The 18,136-nt window shown below is 37.6% G+C and overlaps 1 protein-coding gene across 18 annotated transcripts in view; it reads left to right on the forward strand.

Annotated features, from left to right (window-relative positions):
• CELF6 (CUGBP Elav-like family member 6) overlaps positions 1–18,136 on the forward strand; it is a 134,000-nt gene that overhangs the window by 36,876 nt on the left and 78,988 nt on the right. For all 18 annotated transcript variants that reach the window (XM_007478542.3, XM_007478531.3, XM_007478535.3 and 15 more), the window contains exon 2: positions 11,223–11,305. Coding sequence is in view for 17 of the 18 variants with exons in the window: in XM_007478531.3 (XP_007478593.1) it covers positions 11,223–11,305 (83 nt within the window). In the remaining variant the exon portion in view is untranslated. The remainder of the gene's footprint in view (positions 1–11,222; positions 11,306–18,136) is intronic.

Below are 18,136 nucleotides of genomic sequence, written 5' to 3' on the forward strand. Positions count from 1 at the left end.
TGTGGACCTTAGTGAAACTTGAAGTCACTTTTTCTAATTCACTTTTTTTAAACCCTTTCCTTCTGTCTTGGAATCAATATTGTGTATTGGTGGTAGGGGTTAGGTTTGGGGGGGTTAAGTGATTTGCCCAGGATCACACAACTAAGAAGTGTCTGAAGCTAAATTTGAACCCAGTATCTCACATCTCTGTCTAGCTTTAAATCTACTGAGCCACCTAGCTGCCCCCTCTAAAACATTTGTTAAATATTGAGTTCCCTAGCTTGAGTAGCTAGTTCTCCAGAGAAAGAATAGGAAGAAGAAAGCCAGGCTGAATTTGAAAATGCTTGATTGCTGTCCTTCCATCTGCCTACCTCAGAGCCTGCCACAGGCTATCCAAAAGATCCCAGATCCCCAACATAGATTCCATTTTTCATTGTCAGGAAAGTGGAGGAAAATAGGGGGAGAAACACAGGGAGGGGAAGGAGAGTTAACTTTATCACCTCTAGCTACTGCAACTTGGTCCCAGAATGAAATTTTAACATTTAGCCTCTGGAACAGATCTTGTTAATGAAGTAGAGAAGTGAAGAAAGTGAGTCAAAACATCTAAAAACAGAACAAGGAGAGGTAGATGTGAATGGAGGGCAAGGAGAAAGAATAATACCACCTGCTCTATTCACTTCAGTGTGTGAAAAGCAGAGAGGAAATGACAGAAATTCTTTATTATCTGCAAACACACAGCATCAAAGATGGGCACATAAAGATGGGACACATTCTATTTCACAGTACTTAACATAGTGCCTGGCACATGGTAGGCACTTAATAAATGCTTACCAGCTAACTGATTGACACATATGCTCAGGCACATACAGCACCAGTGTATTGGTATGCAATCTTACAGAGTACAATTGTTCACACACAGTTACATGAACATACAGTTGAACTTTCTTTTATACATAATCAAATATGGGAGAGTAGGGGGTGAATAAGCATTTATATAGTGCCTGCTATGTGCCAGGAATTGTGCTATGCTAAACACTTTGCAAATATCTCATTTAAGCCTCTCAATAACTCTGGGATATAGGTTCTACTATTATCTCCATACTTCACTTGAGGAAACTGAAGCAAGCAAATGTTAAATGATTGCTCAGGATCTCACAGTTAACAAGTGTCTGAGGCCAGATGTAAACTCAGGTCTTCCTGACTTTAGGCCCAATTTTTCATCCACTGTACTACCTAGTTACCCTTAATCTAAAAAGTCATAGACTCATAATTCCTAATCTCAAAGTTAAAGCTAGAAGGGACTTTATAGGTCATCTAACTTAGTTCTCTCATTATTTAGATAAGGAAACGGAAGCCCAGAGATTGGAAGAGAACCAAAGAGAACCTGTGGATGATAGAGGGCATGTCTTTGTCAGAGAAGTTAATAGCAAGGTCTAATAAGTGTTAACTATTCAGTCACTTACTTTGTAGCCCTATAATCTCCTCTCTCCCCAGTTCCAGTGTACATCTCAGCCATAGACACAAATGTAGACACAGTCACAAGTTTTCTGAATAGTTACACATGTGTATGGCCATCATACACACTCCAAAAGAATTAGGGAAGGAAATGAAATATCCTAAGGAGAAAAATAAAAGATAGATCTAGACATTGATTCCATTAGAGTAGCTAGTACAAATTCTCTCCCCCTAAATCTTCTGTTTTCCTTCATTCAATTCCTTATAATCTGTTTCTTTCACCACTATTCTACTGAACTGTTTTCCTTAGGATCACTACTACGTCTTATCACTAAATCAAAAACAATTTTTTTGTCCTCATTTTCCTTACCCTCTCTGACACTGCAGATTCTCTTTTTCATACCTTATTTTCCAGTGTTAAATTTCATGATTCTCTTCCTACTTCTATGATTACTTCCTCTCTATCTCTTTTGATGCTTTCTCATTCTCTTGTCTTGTAAATATAGTAATCCCTAAGAATAGTATTTCAAAAACCCAAATAGTTTCTCTCCATATTTTGACCACTATTGATCTATCCCCTCTCCCATGCCTTTGATTATCATCTTTATGCTCTTGACACTCAAATCTGTATCTCCAACCCCAAATCTCTCAGAGATTTGGCCCTGAATTTCAAATCACTTGTTGTACTTCTCTCCCTGGATGTCTCACTGACACTTCAAACTCAACATGCCTAAAACTCATCATTCTCCAGGGGAGGGGTTAATTGCCCCCTCTCTCATCTTCTCTTTTTATTGATAGTGCTACCATTCTCCTAATCTTTCAGGCTTCAAAATTATAACCTTGGATTTATTATTGACTCTCCAAAGAATCACAGAATTTTAATTAAGAGGAATCCTAGTAGCCCTCTAGTCCAACTCATAAATGAAAAGAAAACCTACCAAAGAATGCTTGACAAGTGATCTAGCCTCTTCTTTATAATATTTTATTTTTTCCAACTACATGTAAAAACAATTTTAATACTCTTAAAATTTGAGTTGCAAATTTCCTCCCTCTCTACTTTCCATCCCCTTTATTGATAAGATAAGCAATTTAATATAGATTATACATATGCAGTCATACAAAACTTATTTCCACATTAGTCAGGCTGTGAAAGAAAAGAGATAAAAAAGTTTTTGAGAACTAAAAAAAATGATGTTTGATCTTGAAGTAGCAATTTTTTTTCATCTTAAGTGCCACAGTCTTGGAGCTTTGTTTTGCTAAAAATAGTTGTCATACAATATTGCTAATACAGTTCTCCTGGTTCTACTCATTTAATTTTGTATCAGTTCAAGAAAGTCTTTTCAGGTTTTTCTGAAAGCATCCTGTTTGTCATTTATTATAGCTTAGCAGTATTCCATCACAATCATATACCACAACTTATTTAGCCATTCAATTGATGTTTCCAATTCTTTGCCACCACAAAAAAAACCAAACTTGTTATGAATATATTTTTGTTCAAATATATCCTTTCCATTAAAAAAAACATCTCTTTGGGATACAGAATTAAGAGTGGTATTTCTCGGTCAAAGGGGATATACACTTATATTGACTTTTGGGAAGAGTTGCAGATTGCTCTCCACAATGGTTGGAACAGTTCACAACTCCACCAACACTGCTTTAGTGTCCCAATTTTCCCACATTGCCTCCAATATTTGTCATTTTACTTTATTGTTATATTAACCAATCAAATAGATGCGAGGTGGTACCTCAGAGTTACTTTACTTATATTTCTCTAATCAATAGTAATTTAGCACATTTTTTTCATATAACTATAGATAGCTTTGATTTCTTCATCTGAAAACTGCCTGTTCATATTCTTTACAATTTATCAATTAGAGAATGACTTGTATTCTTATCAATTAGATTCAGTTCTCTATATATTTGAGAAATGAAGTCTTTATCAAAGAAACTTGCTATAAATTTTTTCCACACTTATGATTACTATGTATTTCCCTCCATTCTGTTTTCCCCTCTTTATCCATATCTTTTCTTTTATCTTGTCTATATCCCCTCCCCTTTATTTTAGTCCCTTCACTTTCTACTTCCTATAAGGTAAGATAGATTTCTATAACCAACTGGGTGTATATGTTTGGTTCTTTGAGCCAATTCTGGTGAGAGTAAAATTCAAGCCTTGTCTGCCTCCTGTACTGTAAATGTTCTTTCATGTCCCTTTTATGTGAGATAATTCCCCTTATTTTATTTCTCTCTCCCCTTTCTTGATACCTCTTTCTCACTTTTTAATTTTATTCTTTAGATATCAACCTATCATAATCAATTCACACCAATACCCTCTGTATACATCTTCTACCTACTCTAATAATGACAAAATTCTTAACAGTTATAAGTATCATCTTTCCATATAGAATGCAAATGCCTTATGATTTCTCTTTCCTGTTTATCTTTCCATACTTCTCTTGAGTCTTGTATTTGAAAGTCATATTTTCTATTCAGCTGTGGTCTTTTCTTGAGGAATGATTAAAAGTCCTCTATTTCATTAAATATTCATTTCACACACACACATACACACACACACACACACAAAGAATTATAGTCAGTTTTTCTGGGCAATGATTCTTGGTTGCAATCCTAGTTCTTTTGTCCTTCAGAATATCATATTCGAAGCTCTCCAAGACTTTAATGTAGAAGCTACTAAATCTTGTGTTATCCTGATTGTGGCTCCATAATATTTTTTTTTCTTTCTGGCTGCTTGCAATATTTTCTCCACCTGGGGATCTCTGCATTTTGGCTATAATATTTCTAAGGATTTTCATTTTGAGATCTTTCAGGAAGTAGTTGGTATATTTTTCAGTTTCTATTTTATCCTCTGTTTATTGGAGATCAGGACAATTTCCCTTGATAATTTCTTGAAATACAATGTCTAGACTTTTTTTTATCATAGCTTTTGGGTAGTCCAATAATTCTTAAATTATCTGTCCTACATCTATTTTCCAGGTCAGTTGTTTTTTCCAGTGAGATATTTCACATTTTCTTCTATTTGTCATTCTTTTTATTTTAATGTTTCTTGATGTTTCATAAAATCATTAGCTTCCACTGGCACAATCCAGTTTTTGAGGAATTATTTTCTCCAGTAAACTTTTATAACTCCTTTTCCATTTGGCCAATTCCACTTTTTAAGGAGTTCTCAGTACATTTTTGCACCTAATTTACCTTTTTCGGCCTATTCTATTTTTTAAGGTATTATTTTCTTTAGGGTTTTTTTTGTGCCTCTCTTACCCAGCTTTTGACTCTTCTTTCATGATTTTCTTGTAACATTTTCATTTTTTCCCAATTTTCTCCTATCTCTCTTCTTTGATTTTTAAAATATTTTTGAGCTCTTCCATGAGGTTTTTTTTTTTTTAGTTTGAAACCAATTCACATTTTTCTTTTAGGCTTTGGATGTAATTGTTTTGGTTTTTATTGTCTTCTTCTGAGTTTATGTTTTGATCTTACCTGTCACCATACTAACTTTTTGTCATCAAAAAGGGTTTTATTGTTTATTTGTCATCAAACTTTTTTTATTGTTTGCTCATTTTTACTAGTCTGTTTCTTGACTTTTAACCTGATATTAAAATTGGGCTATGCTTCTGAGGTGGAGGGGCCCTTGTTCCAAGCTTAAGGTTTTTTGTGCTACTGTTTTCAGAACTAGTTCTGGGGGACTTTAAGTTTTCAGTTTTTCCAAGGTCCTATGATCTAAGGAGAGATGTGGTCATTACTCTCTTAACCTATGCTCTGGTCTTTGAATAACCACATGCATTCTTTTATGCCCTGGAATTGTGGCCAGAGTCCCTAGTCCCATTCAGCTACATGCCCTAGTTTACTAGAGCTCCTCCTCACTTTGAGACTTAGATCTATAACTACATATAGACAATGCAACAGAGTCTTGCACCCAATGCCAGCAAAGAGTCCCTTATAATCTTTTTACCATCTATGAGCTGAGAGCTCTAGAAGCATCTACCAATGATTCAGTCATCCTCAAACCTGCTACCAGTGTGCTAAAGCATGATCTGTGCTGAATTGCACTCTATTCTCACTCCAGTGAGACAGATCTTTCCTGCTGACCTAAGTTGTCTTAGGCAGGAAAATTGTTTCATCCCCAACCTTTTTTTGGTTTTTCTGCTTCATAATTCATTTTGATGTGGTATTTCAATGTTTTTTAAAGGTGAATTTGGGAGAGTTTGGACAAGTTCCTACCTTTAGTGTGCCATCTTGCTTTCACCCTCCCTCCCCATCCCCAATATAGCCTCTTCTTGAAGATCTCCAAGGAAAGGAAAACAGCCACTGCTATGTAGTCAATTCAGTTTCTGGAAAACTCTAATTCTTAAAAAAAAAAAAAAAGCTTTCCCTATATCAAGGCTAAACTTGCTTCTTGGAAATTTCTACCAGTTGCTCCTGGTTCTGCTATCTGTAGCCAAACAAAATGGGTCTGTTCCCTCCTTCCTATAATAATCCATGTAAAAACGTTAGCACATGTATCACATCCTCCCTAAGTTTTCTCTTCCCTCCACCTTATACAGGCAATAAATCAATTGCCAAATCTCATCATTTCTACCTCTACAGTATTTCTCCAGTTGATTGATTCTCTTCTATTCCCACTGTAGACATCATATTTGAGGCTTAGATTTCATATTTATATTAACCTAATAACCTTATACCTGGTCTTTCTACTTACTACTTTTCCTCTTTGATTGTGTTACAGTAGAAGGACATAGAATCAGAAAGACTTAGTTTTGAATTCCATGTTAGAAACTTACTGTGTAAGAGAATCACTTAATTGCCTCAGTTTTTATAATCTATAAAATAAAAATAATAATTGCACCTACTTTAGAGAGTTATTGTAAATATCAAGTGAAATTATATTTTAAATCATTTTATAAAACAGCCATTATTATTACTAATTGGCTAATATTCTTAATGTACCACTAAGATTATATGTCACTCTTGTATTTACAACCTACAAAGCTTCCTATTAGCTACTGGATAAAAGATAAAGTTCTAACTCTGGCATTTATGGCCTTTTAAAAAATGACTTCAAACTTTCTGTATAACCTTTTATTATTCTCTTTCACATATTCTGTATTCTATCTAGTCAGAGCTGACTACTCTTCATCCCTAATCCTTTTCCTTCTCCCTCATTCTTTAGCCTTTTTCATAGTTTCCCATACTTAGAACTGATCCCAACTCAATTCCCATGTGTTAAATACTTGTTTTCTTCAAGACAACTCAAATGTCATCTTCTCCATGAAGCTTAACCCAATGCCATACCACAACATCAGGTAAAAATGATTTCTCCCTCCTCAAATTTCTTAGAGTAATTCACCCAGACCTCTCCTTTTTATCTCAGTCTCCTTTGTATAATTGTGGGCTTTCTTCCCCTGAATAGAACATGTATCAAATTGATCTTCACATCCCCAAAGCCTAACACAGTATTTTGTGTATACGTGTTTATATCCAGTCAGTCAATAAGCATCTATGAAGCACTTACTATATGCTAACACTGGGGATAAAAAGAAAGGCAAAATCATCCTAATAATGATATGAATAATTCCATATTGGGAAGCTTACTCAGAAGAGGAATCTGGAAGAAAGAATAGAGTATTTGGGTTAGCATCAAGAAGACCAACATTCAAGTTCCACCTCTTGAGATACATTGTATGACTGAACAAATCCCTTAAACTCTCAGTGCTCAAAAAAGAAGTTAAAGAAAAGGTGTCAGTTTGTATTGGTAGAGAAAATTCATCAATGAGGAACTCCCTACTCCAATGAAATCACTGTCCTGATCAACTTTTTAAGGTGCTTTCTAAATGTGGAATGAAATGGGAAAATAAGTTCTTCCCACAGGTATAAAATTTTTAGTCCCTCATCACTAATTGTCTTTTGGACATTGTGAATTGAATATCCTATACGCATCTCAAAGTCAACATATGTAAGGCAGAACTCATCTTTAAAAAAATTTTTTTTTCAGTCCACTAGCTTTTTTACTTTCTCTTTTTTCCATCTCCTTCCCAATGGAGAAAGAAAAAATCTCATAACCAAAATGTGCATAGTTAAGCATTTTAAAATTCCCACATTGCTCATTAAAAAAATGTGTCTCTCATTCTGCATATCAAGTCCATCACATTTCTGTTAGGAGTTGAATAGCATGCTTCATCATTATTACTCTTGGATCATGATTGGTCATTGTGTCTATCAGAGCTTCTAACCCTTTTAAAAGTTGTTCATTTTTAGGTTCTTGTTAAGAATTTTGTTCTTCTGACTGCTCACTTCACTCTATATGCATTCATATAAGTTTTCTCAGGTTTCTCAGAAACCCTCTAATTATTTCGTAAAGCATAGTAGCATTCTATTACATGCATATGCCATAATTTATTTAGCTATTCAGCAGCAAAATACATTCTTCTGTTTCTAGGTCTTTGCCATCACAAAAAGAGCCGTTATAAATAATTTTATACGTATGGGACCTTTTCCTTTGCTCTCTTTGGGAAAATAGACCTAATAGTATTAATACTATACCAAAACACCTTTGGGAGCATAATTCCAAACTGTTTTTCAAAATGGCTGGATCAGTTCACAGATCCATTAATGGGTTTATATTCCCCCAGCTCTTCAAACATTTATCATTTGTCATTTTGGGGTTGATTTTGTAAATCTTATGAGTGTGAAAATTCAAAAGTTGTTCCAATTTACATTTCCCTATTAGTGATTTGGAACTTTTTTAAAATATAGCTATTGATAGATTGGATTTTTTTCCCCTTGAGAATTGCCTATTTATATTCTTTAATGATAAATCATCAATTACAGAATTATGTTATTCTTATAAATTTGAATCAGTCCCTTATCAATCTTAGAAATGAGGGGGCAGCTGGGTAGCTCAGTGGATTGAGAGCCAGGCCTAGAGACAGGAGGTCCTAGGTTTAAATGTGGCTTCAGACACTTCCCAGGTGTGTGACCCTGGGCAAGTCACTTAACCCCCATTGCCTATCTCTTACCACTCTTCTGCTTTGGAACCAATACACAGTATTGATTCTAAGACAGAAGGTAAGGGTTTAAAAATTTTTTTTTAATAATTACTAACAGTTAAACTTTACAAACTGCTTTATAAATATTATCTCATTTTATCATTACAACAACCCTCTGAGGTATATTTTCCAAATCTATTTTGCTACCTAGTTAACATTCTTAATGAACTACTATCAGCATATCTATTCATAAAACTTTAATGACTTCCTATTGCCTCTTGAATAAAGTATAAAGTCCTAATTCTGGCTTTCAAGGTCTTCCACAATTTGGCTCCAACCTACCTGACCCACTTTTTCTTTTCATCTAATTAAAGTGGACTACTCTTCAGTACTAATCCTTATCCTGCCTTCTCTTATCTCTTTAGCTTTGCTCCTACTCTCTCCCAAAGGTAGGGTGATCCCAACTTAATTTCCCTCTGTTGAACTTCCTGCCTTCCTTCAAAACTCAATTCACATATAGTTTACCCTGATACCACACCACACCACAAAATGAAAGTCATCTCATATTTTCAAAAAAGAGAGAGAGAGATCAAGGTTACTTCACTTGTCCAAGGTCATACAGGCAGGATTTGAAATCAGGTCTTTCTATCCACTGCACTCTATCTAATGCACCACCTCATTGCCTCAAGTTTTTAGTATTATCTTTTCGACTTTTGTTACATCTTTGGCATTTGTCCCCTTTTCTCTACTTATACAACTGCTGTCATACAAGTCCTTATCTTATGTGTCCCATTCAGATTTCTTCCCTTTCCCTTTCACTTTCACTGTGTCCCATGTTTAGAATCCTCTCGTTCCTCACCTCCACCCCTCACCTTCCCTTCAAGATGCTTCTCAAATTCCATCTTCTACATAAGGCTTTTTCTTACCCCATCTCTATTCCTTCTAGGCCTTACTTCTGGGATTACCTTCCATATGCTTGATATATGTATATATGTACATATATATATATATATATATATCTTGTATGTACATAGGTATTTATTCATTGTCACCCTCATTAGAATGTGAACTTCTTGAGAGTAGACACGGTGTTTTTGTCTCTCATTTTATTCCCAGGCTTTAGCATAGGGATTTATGAAGAGCTTAATAAATTCTTATTGATTGGTTAATCTGGAAGATAAATTCTAGTCTAGCTATTTCTTGACACTAAATTGTTTTAAGAAGAGAAAAAATAGGGATGATGGGGGGAAGGTAAAAGGAAATGAAGAGTGCAAAGAAGTGAGGTTAGGAGACAGTCACCTAAGCTCTCTGTCAGAAAAGTTGCTTTTCCACCAGTGGCAACCACAGGCTGGAGAATTCTTCAACCATAGTCTCAGAGGTTTGTCCAATCAAGCTTCCTCTCATCACTCTCTGGCTTCTCCATCAGCACCCCCTTCTGCTCTCTCCAGGACCCATCTTCCCTTCACCTAATTCTCACTCTCGGTGTCCCAACCCTGATAATGGAGTTAGGACACCATCAGAAGAACCTCCAAAGACATAAATTTGGCATAAGTATTCATTAGGGATGCAATATTTAATTATGAAGGGTTTGCAGGTATTAAGAAGAAACTGTTATAGCAATGGATGAAGGATCCTGGAGGATCTGGGAAAAAGTTAAATATTTGTGTGTGTGTGTGTGTCTGTCTGTCTGTCTGTCTGTCTGTCTGTGTCTGTGTCTGTGTGGGTGGTGGAACAAGCATGATGACCTCTGGGATCCACCACCAGAGTCACTCTGGATGGCTAACCTTTTCCAACATCTCTGAGTCCAGCTTCCTGCAATGGAACTTTGGAGGGCAAAGTGAAGAAATAAGGAAGAGCAGACTCTAAGATGGGGCTGGCCACAGAGTAAATCCTATAGTCTAATAATTAGGAGACATTAGGAAATCAGGAGACAGAGAGCCTGGATGTAGGAGAGACCACTGGGAAGAAAAGAAGGGAGAGAGCAAAGTTTTGGAACTTAGCTTGAATCTGACTAACCATGTGACTTTCAGTAGAGAGTATCATAAAGGAGAGACTTGGAAATCAAATATGGGGACTAAGGGCACTGGTAGCTTTGGGTTATTAAACCCCTATGTAAATATCTCTATGTGTGAACTCTAAAGGCAGAAGAAACTATGTGGACTATATTCATATCTAGATATGGGCAAGGGAAGATAGGTTCTGAGGTAGGTGAACTGGGCACAAGTGACCTCCTCAGGAAGATACCTGGAGATTCAATTCAATTCAACAAGTATTAAATGCCTACTCTGTGTCAGGTTTTATGTTAGGTGCTGTGATACAGAAACTCAAGTGAAAGAAGGGGGAGATAATTTGGATGATTTTTAAAAGGAGTTGATTCTAAGAGGCATAGGGGAGGTGGGATAGCCTTCTGAATTCAGGGGTATGGAGGCAGAAGATGGAAGTAAATCAGTTTAATTGGAACATGGAGTGCATGAGAGAAAGTAAGGACCAATCTCTATAGTGTCTTAAGTGGATTTGCAGGATCAAGAAAGACTTACTAAAGGAGGTGGTCTTTTGTTTAAAGGGGTTGACATTTAATGACAATTAATGACCCTACCTAATAGAGAGAATTGAATGGACTGAATGAATTCTGATATCCCAGGGAGACAGTGGGATGGGAGTGGTGTTGAAGACACACAGGACTGCTACAAAAAGACTCCACATGCATGGGAAAGTAAGAGGAGCTAGAGTTTTCACAGAGTGTCTAGGGAGACTCTCCATGTTCCCTGACATGTTCCATCCTTTTCTCCACAGGCTGTGCCTTCCTCACATATTGCGCCCGGGACTCAGCCCTTAAAGCCCAAAGTGCACTGCATGAGCAGAAAACCCTGCCAGGGGTAAGTCGTAAATCATTTGAAGGTTGGAGAGGGAAGCAGAATGTCAAAGGGGCAATGAATTCAGAATAGGGATGTCCCCATTCTCACACCTTGGGTGGAATCCATATGTGAGCCCTGAGAAGGCTCAGGACTTGTTCTGAGTCAAGCTGGAGATTGAAGGCAGGATAATGGGGCAGGATAAGTAGGTCCCTTCCTTTGAGAGACCTGGGATTAGTGTGTGTTCTTGGCTTTCATTCTCCAGATCAGGAGTTCTTTACCATTTTTGTATTATGAATTTGGCAGTCTAATGAAGCCTATGGACCCCTTCCCAGAATAACAAGTGCATACAATAAAATGTATAGGATTACAAAGGAAACCAATTATCTGAAATAAAATTATCAAAATATTTTTTGATAGTGCATTCACCCCAGATTAGGAAATCCTATACCAGAGGCATTTTAGCCCTAGTAGCCTAAATATCATCTATCCATAATTCAGTCCCCACCCATCTGGCCAAAATCAACTACATGCTGGTATCCTGGTGATAGAGCAGCAACTGGAGGAAAAGATGTGTGGAATGAATAGATGAAGGTTGAGGTTTATCCACCTTAGCTTGGTTTGGGGTTTGGGGGTAGGAAGGAGGTGGGACCCTTGGAATGCTTGGGTTCAGGTTCCAGTATTTGATGTTGCCCTGAGAGATAATTTTGGACATAGCTAATGTAAGAATTTGTTTCTTATGGATAAGCACATTTATTGTAATTTAATCCATATTTGTAACAAAAAATGAATTGTTTTCCTAAGGAACATATTAATAGAGTAATAGAAGAAAGTTTCCAGACTGAGTTGTCTACTGCAAGAGGATTATTTTATCTTTTCTCTTGATAAAGGACACGGATTGATATTTTATGTTCATTTGAAAGCATTTTATAACATGTTCAAATAAAAAAATAAAGTTAAAAACAAAGAATCGTTTTGGAGTAGATGTGAAGATATGCTTAGAGCCTTAGCCTTGGCTCAGAGGAGAGCTTCGAACAGGTTGAAGGCTTCCTAGATACATTTGTTGTCATCTCATCACAATTTCCTTCTTTCAATAAAAGTGAGGGGACAGCTGAATGGCTCAGAGGATTGAGTCAGACCCATAGACAGGAGGTCTTGGGTTCAAATCTGGCCTCAGACATTTCCCAGCTGTGTGACCCTGGGCAAGTCACTTAACTTAAATTGCCTAGCCCTTTCCACTCTTCTGCCTTAGAACCAATACCCAGTATTGATTCTAAGATGGAAGGTAGGGGTTTAAAAAACAAACAAATAAATACAAAATAAAATAAAAGTAACTATGAATGTCCATTTTACGATGAAAAAATTATGGATGCCATCTCTGTGGGAGGTACTGCTTATATGTTTTATTGGTGCTGGTCCTGATTTGGTCAGTGGTTGAACAAATATTAAGCAAAATTCCCTTCATCACAAAGTCAGGTCTCCCCTCTTTGGAGGTCAGGAAACTACTGCTGACTAAAGATGACTGGAAAGAAGCATCATAGAATCACAGATTTGGAGCTGGAAGGAACCTTAGGGTCACCTAAGCTTCCAAATTCTTCATTTGAAAGATTGAGAAACTGAAGGCCAGAGCATTAAAGTGAATAACATATAGTCAAGCACCTAAGAAGTGGCAGATGATCAGAGACATTCATTTTATAGCTGAAGAAACTAGATTTGAATTCAGGTCCTCCTGACTCCAAATCCCACATTATTTCTATTGTACTAGGATAAGTGTTGAAGACTAAAAATTCTAGGATGAGAACACTCTTCAAGTAGGAATGGTAATAGAATATCAGACTCCAGGAAGTCTGGCTTTATCTCCATGAGCCATTCACATGCCAGAGTTGATAACAGTCTAGGTCCATGAATTTCTATTTCTATCTTCTCCCTTATGTTCCAACTCCCCATTGGATAATGTGTTTCCTCCAGAGTGAACTTTATCATTTACTTTTTTGTTTGCTCATTTATTGTGTCCCCATCCATGTCTACCATGACTGGGGAATTCATAAGAGAAGGTATGATCCAAGTCCTGGGGGGGGGGTGCTTATAATATTGTCAAAAAGATGAACATACATGTAATGACTCAGTAGAAATTTACTGAAATATCACATCCTATCTATATGACACTGAGTAAGCTACTTCATTTCTTGGCCTCAGTTTCCTCATATACAAAATTTAAAAGTTGGACTAGCTCACCTCTAACTTTTATACTACTTCAAGTTAATGCTCCTATGATCATTCCACAATCTGAACAGTAATAGTGTAAAAAGTCAGAACAATACTGAATCCACATAACCCAGAGTGGTCAAGGAAGGCTTCCTTGTGGACCTTGAAGGATAAACAGGACCTGGATAGGAAGGAGTATTAGGAAAGGGCATTCCAAGTAAAGCAAGCAACTTGAACAAAGATGCAGAGATGAGAGGCACAGGAGTATATAATGAATAAATTAGCCAGACTGGAATGAAAGATGTATAAAGGGAAATGTAGGAAATAAGGTTTGAAAGATATTCAAATTCTGGAATGTCAAAGATAGAAGGGACCTTAGAGTAGATCTAATCTAAGCTTCTAATTTTAAAATGAAGAAACTAAGATCCAGAGAACTGAAATATTTTTAATAAATTTAATCTTAACTTCTTTCTGTTATTTATTACTCCCAATGTTTTTGGAGGCCTTGAATGCCAGGCTAAGAACTTGGACTTTGTTATAAAAAGAAACAAGGATCTAGAAACAGTCTTTATTATAGGAGTGATCCGATCAGATCTATACATAAAGAACAGAGTGATTCTTATAGCTTGTGGAGGGCAAAAGGAGGTCCGAGCCAAATGATGCTTAGGATTGTCCCTGGCTCTGACCTTGACACCCCCCTAGAATCACAAATTCAGAACAAGAAGAACTTTTAGAGGTCATGTAGTCCAACTTCCTCACTTTGGAGATGAGAGAAAGGAAATTCAGAGAGGGGAAGGGTGTCACTCAAGGCCACACAAATAGCACAGTGAAGAATCAGGATTCAGACCCAGGTCCTCTTGACTCCACATCCAATAGTCTTTCCACTGTAACATGACTAGAGCTAAAGAAGTATAGGTTCTTTCCATCCACAGAGACCCTGAGGGGTTTGTTCTGGCTGGGCTGCAGGGACCTCTAATGATCAATAGTGCAACAAAGACCCCATGGATTCAAGATTAGGAAGGGATGTCCAATGCAAAGGAACTCCTCCCCCTTTGAGTGAGGGTATATAGGTAGAGAGGGCAAGTCCAGTAGGGAGAACTAAATTTCTTTTAAGATTCCTCACTCCCACCTCTATCCATTGTGTCAAGAACTTGGTCTTTGGCCAAAAGTAGTTTCTACTCTATCCTGGAGCTCCAAGGAAATAGATCATACATAGAAAGCAATTACAGTGGATTTGGGGGCAACCTGTCAAGCTGGAATGGAAAGAGCCAAGGACTTGGAACTCAAGACCTGAGGCTGAGACTTAGTTCTGCTCTAAAGAAAGTCACAAACAATGACTCAATTTCCTAACCTGGGACTTAGATGAATTCTAAAGTATCTAAGGCGCCTTCCAATTCTAATATTCTGTGATTTGGGGAAGTAAAGGAGGAGGGATTAACTGGGTAGATGTCTCCTAATGTCTCCTGTCTTCAAGACCATAGATAATGTATGTCAGCACTGTCAAAGCCCAAGAACTTAGAGGCTCCCAGTTAAAATTTTGACCTTAGAGTCAGTAGCTTCATTGAACCCCTACTATATACCAAATTAGGTTCAAATCCCTTAACCTGGAGTTTGTCATGGCACTTTTTCACTATTTACCAAGAGACTTGGATCTGAATACAACAGAAGTTCTTTTTCTTTGTGTGTAGAGAAGACTGGGACCCAAACTCTGTCTCAGAAACACAAGAAAACACAGAGTCCAGCTGTGTCTACCTTAAAAGACACCATATCAACAATGAGGCAATTCAGGACTGAAGGTCCCTGATCTTCAGGGCCCCAGTGTAGCATTGATTCCCTCCGGGTTCCATGCTTCTTGGATTTATCTGGGTTTCAACTTTCCAAGCTTAACAAAGTGAAAATAAATATTTAATTATTCTCCTAAATAAAAATCGATGGCTCTGCCGGCCTGCAGAGTAAATGGTGTGGACTATCAATCTTTCTCAAGCTTGGCCAGAGGGAAGGGATGGGAACAGGCAGGAACTATACCAAGCCATGCCCTAGGAAATCTAGAATTAAACATGGATGGGGGAGGGAGGAAGAAAGAAAGAAGCTGGTCCTAGCTTTTCTCTGGCTATTGTCAATGCAAATACTATGTATGCCCTTTAGATCTGGCTTCTGCTCACCTGAAAGATGACATCCTGAACTACTTCCATTTCTTACAGAGTTTGAACATGTTGAAAGTATTTTGGGGTAGTTGGAGAAAAAAGATGAGTGAACATACGGGATGTGTGTTGGTTGTATGGGACAAGGGGTATAAATAATCTTGTTTGTAAACATGTTGATGGAGAACAAGAAAATCCTAAATAAGGGTAAGGGAATGACTGGAGTATACAGATGCCTATCTATATTGTAAGGAATTAAATTTAGGGGTTTGACTAAATATATAAGAATTCTAAAATAATATGGTGGTCACCAATTTAAAATATTATAACTCAAGTCAAAATGACTTTTAATAGCTTTTATTTACAAAGAGGTGGAAAGAGTGAAATAGAGAAATGTAAAAAGAGGGTAAAGAAGATGTCTAGCCTATCCCACTAAATATAGCTCTGGCTCAGCCCAGCAGGGCTTATTAACCCTCAATGAAAGGTCCCAGTGTTCCACCCAGATGGCCTCCTCCAAGAAGGGAAGGCCTCTCCAGAACTAATCTCTCCAGAAGCGAGGAAAGGAAAGCCAGCCACTCACTCACCCAAGAGCCAGTCCAAGGTCCCAAGTTGAAGCTGAGGTCCAAATCCAAAGTCATCTCAGAAGTTTGAACTTCTACTACCTGTCATATTACCAAGATATTTTCTATCTGAGCAACACATTTCTGTAGTGTCTTTGACATAGAAGCTTCATCCACGATAGTGATACCAGCTCAAGTTAATAATGGTTATCACTTGGGAGCCTATCTGTATCCTTCAGTCTGGCTTCTGTCCATGAGAAAGATGACAGATTAAAATGTTAATGTCATCTTTGGCTGCATGAGGAAAGGCATGATGTCCAGTACTAGGGAGGTGATAGACCTCTTGTACTCTCCCTGGTTAGATCTCATCTGCAGGATCATGTTTACTTTTAGGTGCCACATTTTAGGAAGTGGGAAAGTACCCAAGGAAGAGCAGGCAGGAAGGTGGAAGTCCTCAAGATCATATCAAAGGAGATCATATAAAGGAATGAAAAAAAGTTTAGCTTGGAAATGAGAAGATTTAGGGGGCATGTAGGTGGCACAGTGGATTGAGAGTCATGCCTAGAGATGAGAGGTCCTGGGTTCAAATCTAACCCTGGCTGCTCCCTAGTTGGGTGACCCTGGGCAAGTCACTTAACCCTCATAACCTACCCTTCCTGCTCTTTGACCTTGGAACCAATATTGATTCTAAAATGGAAGGTAAGGGTTTAAAAAAAAAAAAAGGACTTGGTTGGATAGGGATCGAGGAAGGTAGCTCGATAGTTGTTGCAAGTGTTTGAGTGGAAAGAGGATTAGACATGTTCTACCTGGTCCCAGAAAACACGAGGAGCAGTGGGCAGAGTTGTAAAGTGTATATTTTAGGGCTTTGTGTATGGAAAAACTTCCTAACACTTTGAACTTTCATAAAGTACAATGGACCAGGGGCAACTAGGTAGTACAATGGAGTCAGGAAGACCTGAGCTAAAATCTGGTCTCAAACACTTCTTAGCTGTGTGGCCACTTAACCCCTTTGTCTAGCCTTTGTCATCTTGTCTTAGAACTGATAGTTGGAAAGTAAAGATTTTTTTAAACAGTGGAATGGGCTGCTTCAAAATGTCATCAATTCTTTTGAATAATGACTAAATAACTACTTATAGAGAAAAATCAGGTATGGATTGGGCCAGAGGGCCACTGCTCTTTGATTCTGGGGAAGATAAGAAGGAAAAGAACGGTCTTTAGAGACTACAGTTTGGTTGGAAAGGGGAGACATGGATGAGGTTAGTAAAGTACTACACAAGATGATATATGCTGTGTCATGTCCTGAGTACTCTAGGAAGAGAAAGAAGATGGAGTAGGTAAGAGCTTTTAGTAGATGTGAAACTTGAGCTGAAAGTTGAAGGGCTTGAGTGGGTGAGGAGGGAAAAAATGTACTTCAGGTGGGGAAAACAGCAAAGGCAGAAAAGTAGTAATTAAACATGATGTGTTCGTGGAAAAATGAAGTGATCAACTTTCTGGAAGTGCAGATCATCTTTTAGGGGGTAATGGGAGATCAGACTGGATTTGTAAATTAAAACCGGATTGTAAAGGGCCTTGAAAGTCAAGCCAAATCAAAGTAGATTCTTAAATATTAAACTTAAGCATTATGAACTGTTCTTCCTCCATCCTATAAACTTCTCTGCTGCTCTTTTCATTCCCTTCTGTCTTAGAAGATTCTCAAAAGCAGATCATTCTCAAAACTAGCCGTCTCCCTCATGTCCATGATCTGATCCTCTCATCTCCTCCATAACCTTGCTCCAATAATCATTCCCTCTACCTCATGCATCATCATTTCTTCTTCTCTAGTAGTTCCTTCCCTTCAGTCTGCAAACATGGTCTGATCTCCACCAGCCTTAAAAAATGAAAACAAAAAAAATTTTCATTGACTGTATCTCCCACATTCTATGATTCTATCTCTCTTCCCTTTCATTGTC

The sequence above is a fragment of the Monodelphis domestica genome, chromosome 1, assembly GCF_027887165.1.
Source record: "Monodelphis domestica isolate mMonDom1 chromosome 1, mMonDom1.pri, whole genome shotgun sequence".
NCBI classification, from domain to species: Eukaryota; Metazoa; Chordata; class Mammalia; order Didelphimorphia; family Didelphidae; genus Monodelphis; species Monodelphis domestica.